The sequence below is a fragment of the Urocampus carinirostris genome, chromosome 7, assembly GCF_059441175.1.
Source record: "Urocampus carinirostris isolate Australia breed hairy pipefish chromosome 7, RoL_Ucar_1.0, whole genome shotgun sequence".
In the NCBI taxonomy this organism is placed as follows: domain Eukaryota; kingdom Metazoa; phylum Chordata; class Actinopteri; order Syngnathiformes; family Syngnathidae; genus Urocampus; species Urocampus carinirostris.
In genome coordinates, this window is record NC_142355.1 from 22,497,949 (window position 1) to 22,512,327 (window position 14,379).

Here is a 14,379-nt window from a genome sequence, read left to right on the forward strand (position 1 = left end):
GAACATTCTTTCTATAATTTTTCCTTTGAGATTTTCACAGAAGGAAAATAAATTTTACAACCGCTAAAAGTTCAGAATGGGAATAATAATACCACAATTGTGCTGATTCCAAAAATACTTCCATACAGATTTAGTCACACACCATAAAACATGAATAAAACAAACATGGGTGCTTGTCTGACAGTCCGCAATAGCTAGGGACAAATTTAGATCTGTACTGTAGTGTTTTAGACTCACAGCTCAAGGATGAGAACCACATCGGTGCGGTTCTCGTAGACATCATGAAGGGCCACAACGTTGGGGTGCTGCAGCTGCTGCAGGATGTTGACCTCCCTCTCGATCTCTTCACGCCTCACGCCACGTCTGCTCACCCGACTCTGCCGCTTCTTGACAAACTTGGCTGCGTACTCCAGGCCCGTGCTCTTCTCCGTGCAACGCTTAACCACGGCAAACTGTCCACTACAAAGGAAAAAAGAAATAAGTTTAGCTTTATCTCCTCAGTGTAGCTGTACATTTACTACCGGACTTTTTGTTAAATGAACCTGTATGAATGTAACCATTAGTTCTCAAATTTTTTCGAAAAATATATGGGAAAATGGGTTTTGAAATCGTATTTATTGCCTTATTTTGGAATTATGTTGGTGCTAATTGTCATTGTACTATTGGTTTTGATGCACTTAGAATTCAGGCGAGTCTCCAAGCACTACCTTGTGAATATTTTTGCTGTTTTATCCCTTCCATCATATTTTTCTCTCTTGGGGTTTCATTACTTGTATAATCTCGTTGTGAACAATCTTCACTACGTACTTATTAACGACAATAAAGACATTTTTAAATCAAATATACGTGTTCCATTGGCAGATTATTTTGCAAAATAATGATGACCTTGCTAGTTTAACTGTGATCATTATTATTAATAAACCAAAATCATCAGAATGTAATGCTTTTTTAAAATAATGATTCTTTGTTTTACAATATTTTCAAAACTTTTTTGTCTTACGAAATAAGACAAATCTTTCTTTTTTAGTTAAATAAAAAGTATCTCGAAAAAAGCACCAATCCTAATTATCTAATATCATAATAAGTATTTTTTTCACTTTTAATGGATTTATATTTTTTATCAGTAAGAATAAACATAAAAAATAGCAAAATTTAAAGAAAATCGTTTTTATTCTATTTTAGAGCTTTTTTAAACCTATTGTTCGCATAAAAACAAGAGTATTTTTCTTTCCTTAATATAATTTGAATATTTTATCAACTCAAGAAAAGAATACTATCAAAAAACTAAAATTGCAAGCCATCTGTCATATCAGAAAGCTTTCATTAATTTCCTGGTTTATTTTTCGTATTTTATTTGACAAACAATTAAAAACATTATTAGAAATTTAACAAAAGAAAATCAGATTTATAAATATTAAACCCATTTTTTTTTTCTAATATTTGCATATGTTTTCGCGTACCAGTAGTTTAACTATTGTTAAAAGTCAAGTGAATTAGCATAAAATTTCAAAAACCCTTAGGGAAGCACTGATGATGGAGATACTTCTAAAAATATATATAACTAGGGTAGTTTTCCCAGTGATTTAGGATTATCAGTAATGCCAAACGTCGCAGCCCATCAATCCCGAGGTCTGGCACATCTCTGAAGATTGGGATGATGCTTTAGATGGGAAAACAGCGATGACCAGGTGATGAAGGTGCTGTATCCGAGTCAGGAGGCTTCTCCTGCTATTGAAAACCCGTAACATCTCTTTCATGTGAGTGAGCCAACCCATACCCCAAAAAATGTCCTGAGGAAAGATGGGCACCACCAGGCTGTACTTGCCCTAGACACACGAAAGGAAGTGGTGCCCCGACGACCCAGGCGGTTAAGGCATCCGTCAACCGCCAAACCGTGAACATCAAAAACAGAAAGTTGAAATCAATGACCTAATTGATGTATTATAAAAATCTATCTCGTTTTACCTTGATTTGATATGGCCTCCCCTACATTACATACTATTTATGTTGCTGTGTCAAAATATTCTGCCCCACTAAAACCCCAAGAACCAAATATTTTCACCACAAGAAAGACATAATGCAATCCTCAAGTGTCAACAGGATATGGCTGATGGTGAAGGCAAACGTTTGGAAGGAAGGTCTGAGTGAAATTTGGCGGTATGATCCGTCACTTCCCGTTTGAGAACAATCATTTCAAGCCGCTAAGTGAGGGCTACGCTACTCTCTCCAACACGATGTGAAATGAAATGAAATGATCTGCATTTCTATAGCGCTTTTCAAGTCAATGACTTCCCAAAGCGCTTTACATTGTGCTTCACATTTCCCAATAGCGGCCGTGATCTGTGCAGCCATGTAAGGCGCTAACCTGCTTATTGGGGGTTCAATGTCTTACCCAAGGACACTTCGACATGTAACACGGACAAGCTGGGATTCGAACTGGGATCCCTTAATCCTAAGACGATCGCTCTACCTCCTGAGCTAACTTCCTGCCAAGTATAAAAAAATTCTCATCTGGATTTCACAACAAAATGGGGATGCTCTCTTGGTGGGTAATTCTGTTTTTTTTTTTATCAAGCCATTCCTTCATGATCCGTGAATAAAACATTTTACATACAACATGTGGCAATTTTGTTTTCATTTGCGGCAATGGTGAGGCTCATAAACGTGACTAAGTTGGCTAACACTCCTTTGCGACATAACATCCTGTGGCTGACGAGTATTCGGTACAAATGAAATATGTACTGTATGTACTAATATAAACATGCGTGAAGTAGCAGCACATAACAGCTGTGAGCCGGTTGTGAATGCAAAATGTCAATTCAAAGATCAAATGTCCTACACAACCTTGAGTATATCACAGTTAGTGTCAAAGTTAAAGCTTTCATTAATTCATAGTTAAAGCTTTTAAAGCAGTGACTATTTATACTTTGCTATGTTGTGCTCAATTTAATAATTCGACTGCATGCAACTGATTTCTAGATACCAGATCATTGATTCTCAAATGCATGAGATTTTGTTATATTTTGATTATTATATAAATTATTCAAAAGCAGCATCAATTCAAAGTTTCAGCAGTTGCTTCCCATCTACCAACACCTTAAATTAGTTAAATTATCAATTGATCAAAAAATAATTCAATTTTGTTTAATTGGCAGGAAATATATTTTACCTTTTTTTTACTGTCAATTTGCAGGAAAAGGTGTAATCCTTCAAGTCAACTAAGTAATTTATAACTGATGATTTAAAGTATTAGGGCGGCATTAGCTCAGGAGATAGAGTACTCGTCTTGGGATCAAGAGATCGCAGTTTCAATTCCCGGCTCCTCCGTGTTATATGTCGAAGTGTCCTTGGGCAAGACACTGAATCCCTAATGCCCCCAATAAGCAGGTTGGCGCCTTGCATAGCTGCACGGCCGCTATTGGTGTGTGAGTGTGTGTGTGAGAGTGTATGAAGCACATTGTAAAGCACTTTGGGAAGTCTTCATTGACTTCATTGAAAGCGCTATATAAATGCAGACCATTTACCATTTAAAGTATTGACTTTACTTAAAATTATGAATCTAATTATATCAGAACAATAACTCATCAATGAAGAAAATGATCAGAAAATCTTGCTTTATTTAAAGGTTACTTTTTCTTATTCTATCTTGCTTTTTTCTTTATAGATGTCTAAAATTCTCTTTTTAAACGTGATTTTTAATAAGATCTAAAAAAAATTAAATACAATTTGATCAATAACGAAAATTTACACTTTTGATTTTTTATAACTTAAATAAGAAAATTACAATAACATTTTGATAAATTAAGAAAGAATAATATTGAATAGCTGCAAAATGTGCTGCCATTTCACTCAATTTTATTTCATTTTTAAGTGTATTAGAATGATTTTATTTGGAACAAATGTTAAAAATATCGTGAGTATATTCATTTCAAAAATGGAAATATTGTACTAGTTAGGGGGGTACTTGGCTGAAAAAATATTTTACCAGGGGCACATCAATGGAAAAAAGGGTTGAGAAACACTCTTCCAGAATAATTAAGTGGATCTTTTTCATCATTAATTATAATTAAATGTGGTCACTGGACCAAGTGATTTAATTTATTTTTAGGAACCAATGTCATTCTCCAATTAGGGGCAAACCTGTTAAAACATGCAACGAATGACTAAAATGTTACTCATTTTTTTCTGATTACCTCATGTGCAGTCCCTTCTCAAGGTTTCTTCATTTTCCTCATGTTGAGGTTTTTGAGTTTTTCCTTGCCCTCGTGTAGGTTTTAGATCAGGGGATGGTGTAATAATAGTTTGTGGTTTGCAATAGCCTGTGGTCTGTGCAGCCCTTTGAGACTCTTTGTGATTAGGGGTGTCACAATTAAACATGACTTAACTTGTTCGCCTATCAAGAATTAAGCTCCAAGTATTCTACCTGCCAACAAGTGCCGCAGCAAGCTTAGGATGTAAAGAATCCAAGCAAGATCACTTTGTTTGTCTGTTGCTATAGACAACATAATAGCAATATGATAAGGTAAACAACAGGACCTATTTTTCTAGGGCTTTCTAGACTGTTCACCATGCAAGCGTGTCTGTATGCATTATCCTCCCTGTGTACAATGCTATCATGGTTATCTGTCGGGCTAAGAATAACATGTTATGCACCTGTCATCTCTTCACTGGTACATAAGAGAATGCCTACAGAGCTGGGCAATGATACATCAACCAACCAACCACAATGCAAATAGTAGATGAATAAATGTCTGTAAGTATAATAACCTTTCCTAACTCTTCTTCAATGTGTGGGACGGTGCTATGCTGTTTTCAAAACACCCTTAGTCCGTAACAGCTCTGAATCAAACGTAGGAGCAGGCAAGCAGTTTGTCACAGAACAGTTCATCAAGCGTCTCATTTTTCAGCAGCTGACAGAAAAAAATGAGATGATGGTTTGCTATGATTATGTATGACTACCTATTTATTAAAATAACGAAATTACTAGTCATTTAAACAGCCAAAATACAGTCCGGATTCTGGTGTGTTTCTCATAAACAAAAGAATATTTTCTTTGCTCACATCAATCTTTTCAAGTCAAAATACAAAAATAATCGGCCTTGAAAATGTAGAATAGAATAGAATAGAATATACCTTTATTGTCATTGTTACAAAATGGGTTAACATATTGTGACAACGAAATTGGGCATGACACTCCAGTTTTACACATTCACAGTAAGGTATGAGCCAAGAAGATAAAGGAACAGAGACGTTATCAAAATAAAATAAACAAAAAAGTAAAGAGAATATAGCTGTTGTTTTCAAAGAAAAACAAAGATAAGCTTCTTTATCTTTTTAATTTTTTTGTTGTCGACTTAATCAATGTGCTGGTAACTAGTGTCTGAAGGAGGAATTACATTAAAAGTAAATACAAGAAACAATAAAAGAAAAAAGTAGATTTTTTTGTAAAAGCCGAAAGCCAGGATTTACATAAAAGAATGTTGTGCACCTGCAAAGAAAGATGTATGGAACAATCTAAAAGCAGAAATGTAAAAAAATCAAGGAAAACTTGTATTTATTTCCCTAATATGGATTTGTTTATGGGCAGCACGGCCGCGCGGTGGTTAACGCGTATGCGGCACAGTTCTCAGGTCATGGGTTCAAACCCAGCTACCGACCTTCCTGTGCGGAGTTTGCATGTTTTCCCCGTGCTTGAGTGGGTTTCCTCCGGCCACTCCAGTTTCCTCCCGCATTCTAAAAACATGCATTCAGGTTGATTGGCCGGTCAAAATTGTCCCTAGGTGTGAATGAGTGTGCGAACTGTCTGTCCCTGTGTGCCCTGCAAATGGCTGGCAACCAGTTCAGGGTGTCCCCTGCCCACTGCCCGGAGATAGCTGGGATGAGCTCCAGCACCCCCGCGACCCTACTGAGGATGAGCGGTGCAGATAATGGATGGATGGATGCATTTGTTTATTCCGCTTGCTTAAAATAAAGAAGGTAGTTCTGTTTTTACTATTGGACACCTGCAAAGGAGATTGCAAAGGATGCCAGGGTTGTTTCTTATTTTGACAATTATGCATTGCTTACGTCACTGTCAATTTTTGCCAATTATGTTGCTGTATTTGATTTGCACACAATTTAGGGTGGATCTCCTTTTTGTAATAATTTTTGTAATAAAAAGAAAGGGCTCATGGGGCATCTTTACAACAGGTTAGAATTTTTGCGTCTTGAAGATTCTTGTAAAGTCTTCTACTGTTCTCCTTGCAAGCTCAAAATTCATTGATGTCTTCTCTCCTTATTTTGAGTGTCTACTGAACCATAGACATATCAATTATCAAGGAATTATCATATACCTTATTATGCGCATTAAGCCATTGTCATCTCCTTGTTCAAATATCTGCCGTTAAAAAAACATGGAGATTGGAAGGAAAAAGCTGATGATGTTCTCAGTAATTGTATTATTTTGTTATTGCATTAGTGGGAGAAATTGAGCTGAGGAAATAAGTCTTCAAAGTCTTCTTTCTGCTCCTTTTCATTCAATCTCGATGAGAAAATCTTTATGTTCTGCTTGAGTCAACACTGACACATAAATGATAAAACCAATTCAGATCAAATCAAAATTAGTTGCAAGGCTTTTGCAAATGTCATGTTTATAACTAAAAAAAAGAGGTGGTGAATTAATAAAGTCAGGTCATATGGCCAAATACCATGCAGTTAACATTCCAGTACTTGATGGAGGAGCTCAGGAAGACGATTGGGTGTAGAATCCACCACATGATAAGAACTCATCTTCTGAGTGTGCGAGGAGACAGATGAAAGGGTGTGAATTCCGGTATACTCCCTCTGGCTCAAGTAATCACGGAGACCTAAGTGAAAATCTGACCCCTTTTATGGACCCACACAAGCCCATGCACGTACTTGTTACACTATCCTCGCGTACTAAGACAGCAGCGTCATGTTGGTTTTATGACTGCTCAGAAAAAAAGAAGTCCTCTATTATAGATGACAGTCTGAAAGTGAGTCATTGCTATAGTAAGGTTTACAATAACCACAAGGGCTAGTCTGCCTTGGGTCGACCAGAGGAATCTCGCCGAAGGTTTTCCACATCAGACAGCTGAAGGTCATTAAATACAGGCAAGGTCGGAAGAATGCATGGTCGAGTGGCGTCTGGCCAAAAATGAAGCACATTTCTGGGCCCAACTTCAAAGTAGTGGCGGGGTCACTAACACAAATGGTTGCGTAGATGCATATCCATATCTGAAGAACAGGCAGAGTTGCTGACTGGATGAGTCATTGATAATGAAAGTCTTGCTCGTTGTCTATAATATGTGATACTGTCATGGAGCTTTTTACATTTTCCAATCATCACTTTGACAGGTGGCAGGCTTAGAAGGATGTTTGATTACCATCATCATTTATTTATTCATTACATTAAGTCACGGGTCAGCAACCAAAAATGTTGAAAATGCCACAACATACTACATAATAATATATTGAGCCACAAAAATAAAGAGTCTTTATAAGCCTTTTAATTTAAAAAAAAAAAAAGGGATTCATACAGAAAGGTTACATATTTAGTATTTATTCTAAACATTTTAAAACCTTCAAAAATGTTAAGAATATTTGTTTAGTGTTTTTCTCCTACATGAACTAGATTTTAAAACATATTCCCTTCCCTCTGCCTTTTCGGTCTCCATGCATTTTGGAAATAGCTCCATTGCGCCACTAGGACGGTGCTAAAGAGCCGCATGTGGCTCTAGAGGCACAGGTTGCTAATCCATATTGTTTACATCATTATATTTATCGACTTAGTTTTGATTCTTCATGAAGTCGTAGTGTATTATTCAGTACCTCCTAGTGGTAAAAAAACAACTTTATTCATTAAAGAACCTGCATTAAACAATGCGCAAAAATACACAAACGTTCTTATGAGTTTTTGAAACTACTACGTTAAATATGAATTTATTTTACATAGAATGAGCTGGCATAATTGTCCACCATCTTGCTGCTATGGGTGCCCTTGAAAATCAAAAGATTTCATGAAAGGCTGGGCAAAAAAATGAAAAGAAAAATTGTGTTTTCTTGTGACTTAGTGTTGCGGTAGTTTTTCTTCTTCTTTGTGTGTTTTAGCAATTGTTTTCAGTTGCACTACACCATAAAGTGATATGTAGTGGCCAGATAATACACACTGTCTCTTTAAACTATTGGTCTCCGCTTTGAAGTATCTTTACCAAATGTAATTTTGATTAAAAGTGCACTTAAAAATATAAAGTCAACCTCTTTAATGGTTCTGCTTAAGTAAAGCAACTTCTAGAAGGAGTCCTCTTACAAAAAAAATCTGCTGACTTGAAGTCAGGGTAAGGGTCAACATGGAGTTCCCTCAATCAGGGTGCATTTGGTAAACACATTCCTTGTGCAGCAGGAAAAACTCCCAAACTGACTAGTTTTCTGGATGACCCCCTCATGCATTGTGAAAATCCCCCCTTACCGTTTTCCTGTCACTTCCCCCCACATCAAAATATCCCGAGTGGCCTCACATTCCCTCTTAACCTCCGCAAAGACTACTCGAAGACTGGAAACATTTCTCTTGGCTGAAAATGACTACATGAACCTTGTTTAATTTGGTCAGGAAGCATGTCTGTGAGAAACGTCATAAAATATACTGATGACTTTATTATGACAAGGCCTCAACAAGTTCTTGGTAAAACCAATGATTTTAGTGTAGTCAGCCCTGGGTCACAGCATTACGTAAAACAAAGAAATCCAAATTCTGTTTCTATAGAAAATGCAAAATATGATCCAATCCTTGGAAGCTAGCAATGAGAGTTAAATTTGGTTGTTCTGGCTAACCTAAGACTTTAAAAATGCCTATCTTCCATTGTTCTTATGTGCCCATCTTGTCCAGATGGAAGCTATAGATGTAGTTGTAAACTAAAGGAAATCCTCCTATAAACAAAAACAAAAGAGCATTCTCCAGTGTGTTAGGATGTCAACATGTTAAAAATACACGACAAAACACAACCCAAAATATGATCATAAACACAACGAAACGCATAGAGCACAGAGGAAGGAAACTGGTAAGTATAGCACTATGAAAAATACACAAGCTAGAGAGTTAGCTAGCTAACCTGTATTTCATTCAATAGAAAAATTTAGAATTATAAGTGTTTGTTTTATTTGAAATTTGACAGACAAAAAAACAGCAAACAACCAATCACAGTTCATTTGCTTTTCTCAAGCAGAGCAATAATTGGTCATTAGGCCTACTTAGAGCAATTGTGATGTCATCATCCCTCAAAATGGCCACCCTGAAAGTTGGCTAAAATCAAGTGCATACAGTATGGCTATTTAACTCACATTTTATGAATGCCATGTTTGGATTAATAGGAGCGCAAATGTAAATAATAATGATAGTCGTGTTTTGGAATTTCTTTTGGATTGTCCTCTGCTTTATGTATCAAGTAGAGGTTGGTTCGACACTCTTAAATTGTCCGTTTTCTTAAAGATTGACTGCTTCACATAAATAATAATTCAACTAAGGATGGTTTTTTTACACGAACACATGTTTAAAAACATGCTCTTGAAGACAAAAGCAAATGAAATAAACCAGGAGTGAACAACATGATGCCAGTGGGCACCCGGTAGCCCCCAAATGACACCAAGGCACTCCATCGACCGGTTCAAAAATAGTATACCAGCGATTGGGTCATTGTGATTTTCTAGGAAATTTGGTTTCTAACTGGCATACGAATTCATTGAATTGATAAGTGCATTAAATGTAGGACCAAATATTCCAAGATCCCCATTAAAAATAGCCTATCATTTATATATGTAAATCACCCAGTGCCTTTATAGAAGGCAAATGTTTTAGTGATTGACTAAGACTAATTTCTAACCCTACGTCTAACATGTACCACCTGGTAATCACATAATAACAACAACAACATAGTAACAACATAGTAAAAAGACGATTTTAGCGCTAATCCAGGGGCCTTCAAGATATTTTTGTTTGTGTTGCTGTATAAAGGATGACCCAACCCTCTGTCAAAGTGTGTGTTATTATTATTTTTTTTATAAAAGCTACTTTGGGTTACTACATAGCACAAAGAGCACCCAGTTTTATATGCATTTCTAAAATAACAACTTATCATGTTAACACTATGTTATTACTATGTTATTACCAAGTTAATTATTGGAAGTGGGGTTAAATAAACTCAGTCAACCACTAAAAATAAACCGTTTTTCAAGAAAATCACATTGACCCAGCACTGGTGAGGTACTTTCAGGACAGGTCTGCAGGCCCCCCAGCTATCATCGGGGGACACCCTGGGTCCGCAAGCACCACGTTGGAAAACTCTGCGCAAATCAGTAACAAAAACGGATCTCTCGGGTTGGTGACCCCAGTACTAAACTCTTACATTAACGCATCTTGTGTGACTCACTTGGCAGATTAAATCCATGTCAATGTTTACGATAAAGCCAATGTATATCGAAACTAAATTACTGTATATATAAAAACTCAAGATCACCACTTCAAAACACAAAACAACACTCGTCTACCGTGACTATTATACAGTGCAATGTCAAACCTCCATTGACACTGCTAGGGCTCAAAGTCCAAAATTCAATCCAAAGTAGGATATTAGGTCAAATTAGTACCTCCAAACCTAACTCCCATCTTTATTACATTTCATCAAGTGTGTTAAGGTGTGGCAAATCACAGCAAGCTGTGGGTCAAAATAAATATTTGGATGATGAAAAGTTGAGAGCCTTTTCCTCTCCCTCCCTGTCCGTCTGTCAGCAGGGACAAATGCTGTTGGCGCTAAAGGAATTCGCAAGTTCCTCGCATGGGACTCCACAGTTAGTCAAGTCTGTCCTAACATAGCAGGTTTGGCCCAATTGTCATTCAACGTGAGGATCCTCCACCCTGAGGTGGAGGGTGCTTACATAATGTGACTTCTTAAGACCCGGTGGCCTTAAAACACAGGAATAGCTCCAAAGGGTTTCTTTTGCACAAACTCATACTGTTCATTTATTCTCTAACACTTAACATACTCACACACAATCTTTACTAGGGCTTTGTATCAAAACTCATGTATGTTCTCATTATTTTTTCTCTTGGTTTACAAGTTGATTTTTTTTTAATTATTTCATTCCAATATTGATTAGTATTACTTTTTAATTATCTCTTAATATATTTGTATGTCCCGATGAATTTGGAGTAAGTGGTGGCAGAAACTATGTAAACCATTTTAAATATATATATATATATATATATATATTTAAATGTTCAATAGAAAAGAGAATTGTATTATTGTGCATTGAGCAAGTAGAAGCCTACTTTTATCTTTTTACCATTGTACTATTTTATAATGATAATAAAGGCCATTCATTCATTCTTTTATATTACTATGATAAAAATAACAAGATACAAAAACACATTGGAACTTTCAAATTAAATTTGTTAGTTATAAAAAAAATACATTAAAATAGAGCAGTTAAGGTTTCCAAAAATCGATGATAGATTGGAATAATTACATTAATTAATCAAAACCTAGCCCTACATTTTACTAAGGATGATTGGATATCACATTTGTATAGTTGATACTGATACCAATACTAAGACTGAGTGGATCTGTTGATTTTTCCTGATCCGTTCTTATTAAAGAGACAATGTGTATTATTTGGCCACTAGATATCACTGTATGGTGTAGTGCAACAGAAAACAAGTGCTAAAAAGCACAAGAAACAAGACAAACTACAGACACTCAAAGTGACCAAAATGCACCATTTGACTTTTAATTTTTTGGCCAGATTTTTAAATGTTTTTGAGTACTCGAAGCAGCATGATGGCAGACAATTATGTCAGCTCCTTTTATGTGAGGCTCATGTTAGCTAAAATAAATGTAAATTGCTTGACCGACGAGTATTTTTTAAAAATGCATGGTTAGAAAATAGTTCATGTCATTTTCCTATTAATCAAATGGAAATTGTTTTTCTCATAAATTAATTTGTTTTACAACTATCCATCCATCCATTATCTGCACCACTTATCCTCAGTAGGGTCGAGGGGGGTGCTGGAGCCCATTCCGGCTATCTTCGGGCAGTGGACACCCTGAACTGGTTGCCAGCCAGTCGCAGGGAATCATTGTTTTCAATGAGACGTTTTCATAGATAAATAAATCCCAAATCTGAACCAGTCACTTCGACCTGGATCAGACTTTGGACTGATCCAGTGGTAGTTACCACTTAGCTATTGGATGATATCAATCATCTAAGATTGTATGAATAGCCCAAGTTAAAAGGCTTATAATTCAACGATAAAACGTTATGAGATATATTTCTCCGATATTTAAGACGACTGAACGATTAAACACATAGTTTACAGCTACCCACCCAGGAACACATGCCAATGCATGTATATTTGAATCTTTATCCTCTCTATCCTTAAAAAGAACTTGTGGACTGGAAAATATTGGCTGTACTCACCTTCCCAATTCCTCCCCGATGTCATAGAAGTCATCCACAGCCTGCTGCTTAAAAAGTGCCATGCCGGGTGTCCTCATTGATAAAGATGATTTCCACCTCACACAGCACACCCCACAAAATCCACTTCCCTGCACACACACGTACACGAAAAGGAGTAACTGCTGTTGGTTTCTCACAGTGCATGTCCCAGCTTGCTGTTAGAAGCATTCCATCTAGGAGCTGGACCTATTTTCTCTACATTTTGGAATTAATACTTGTGAAATATCTCTATGAAAGAATGAGTATTTAGTGTACAAAGTGGATTGCATGGTTAGTTTAACAGTGTTCAAGGTCTGGGAATGTAGGATTATGAAAAATAAAAGGAGCTTTTGGGATAATTAGGGCAGGTTAGGCAAATAGTTGAGCTTCTGCTGGGACAATATTTGCTTTGCAAATACTGTAAAGGGGAAAAGCATACTGTTAGTTTTTAAGTGTTGATAAAGTATTGGAGGTACCTCGTGTGGGATGCAAAAGTTGCTCAGGCGTCGTCAAAGAGAAAGTGTCCTCACTCAGCCTCTTGTGATGTGTTTAAGGGCATGACAGCAACATCACACTTATGTGCCACTCCAAGTCCCTCCTACTGATGCCTCCTGTTATGAAATTGACCCGAGAGAAGAGGCGTGCCATCACAAACATAAAGGCTCATTCTCACAACACGAAGTTTTAAAAAATAATTTTAATGACCTGTCTTTGGAACAGAATGAACAGTAGTTGCGTACCTTTCATACCGTATATTGAAGTGCCATAACCTCAAGTGTAGTATACAAAAACACTAAGCAGAGTATTTGAATGAAGCTTACATTATCTTAAGTGTCAAAAGTTGTTTTCTGGTTCCGTAGAAAATTTAAATTGGGAGACCTGCTCTCACGTTTCCTTTTACATAGAAAAAATACAATATTATCACATAACGGTGGCTGGCGTAAAAAAATGGGAAAAACTAAGGGAAAATAGAACATTTTCCATACATGTTACTATGTTAACGATAAGCTAGCGCATGAAGAAGAGTAAGAAAACCTATAAAGGGCCACTTCTGTTCCTTCCATAGCTCGTAGCTGAATATAGACTCATAGTAAGATGAAATCAACATAAAATAAGAAATGTAAATGAGCTGCTAAGACCTTAGCCATAAACAACGATGGTTGTTCCTGAAAATGAATAACTGTCTAACAAGCGAACTCGAGAATAGCATGATTAAACAGATACAGCGCACTGCCACCTTGAGGCCACGGAATGAAAATACAGCAACGCAACGGCTCAAATAGCAGTCAACACTATCTTCCGGCTAAAAAAGGACATGAAATGCCGTTTCTGTCAAATCAAAATATTTGCATAACACGATTAAACCTTTACAGGAAGTTCTAAAACTCCTCCACGCACACATGAAGGGGCTCACGTAGGCAGGACATGAATTTGCATTACCAACACCCATAGAATGTAAAATTTGATAGAGCAAAATACATTTGGACCACTGGGGAAGTTTCGCATAAATATCACAAGCCCTGGCCAAGCCCCATAACACCATTCTGGAACTTTCGAATGGGTAAATGCAATTGGAAGAAATATAGTAATAGTAGTGGCAGGTAAATACCATATTTTGTATGCCCCCAACCGAATGAAAATTCACACTGATTTTGCATTTGTTGAAAAAACAAAACAAAAAAGATTATTAAATGTCATTTAGGTGATATTTTAAGTAATACTCTAAACATACTGTTGGTAATAAAAAAATATATATATTCTCAATGAATTGCAATATCGTAGAAAAGATTATATTCTGTGATCAATTAAAACCAACTCAAAATCACGAACACCTTCAGATGGGCCCAAACACTTAAGGTTAAGAAACTGGAATAATACATATTATTAAAAAAA

At 36.5% G+C, this 14,379-nt stretch overlaps 1 protein-coding gene across 2 annotated transcripts in view; it reads right to left on the reverse strand.

Annotated features, from left to right (window-relative positions):
- Nucleotides 1-14,379, reverse strand: part of dapk2b (death-associated protein kinase 2b) — a 28,790-nt gene extending 14,411 nt beyond the window's left edge. For both annotated transcript variants that reach the window (XM_088340183.1, XM_088340184.1), the window contains exons 1-4: nucleotides 13,227-14,379; nucleotides 12,963-13,097; nucleotides 12,469-12,596; nucleotides 238-459 (exon numbers count right to left, since the gene is read on the reverse strand). In XM_088340183.1, the coding sequence (XP_088196309.1) occupies nucleotides 238-459; nucleotides 12,469-12,545 (299 nt within the window). In that variant the 5' untranslated portion in view covers nucleotides 12,546-12,596; nucleotides 12,963-13,097; nucleotides 13,227-14,379. The remainder of the gene's footprint in view (nucleotides 1-237; nucleotides 460-12,468; nucleotides 12,597-12,962; nucleotides 13,098-13,226) is intronic.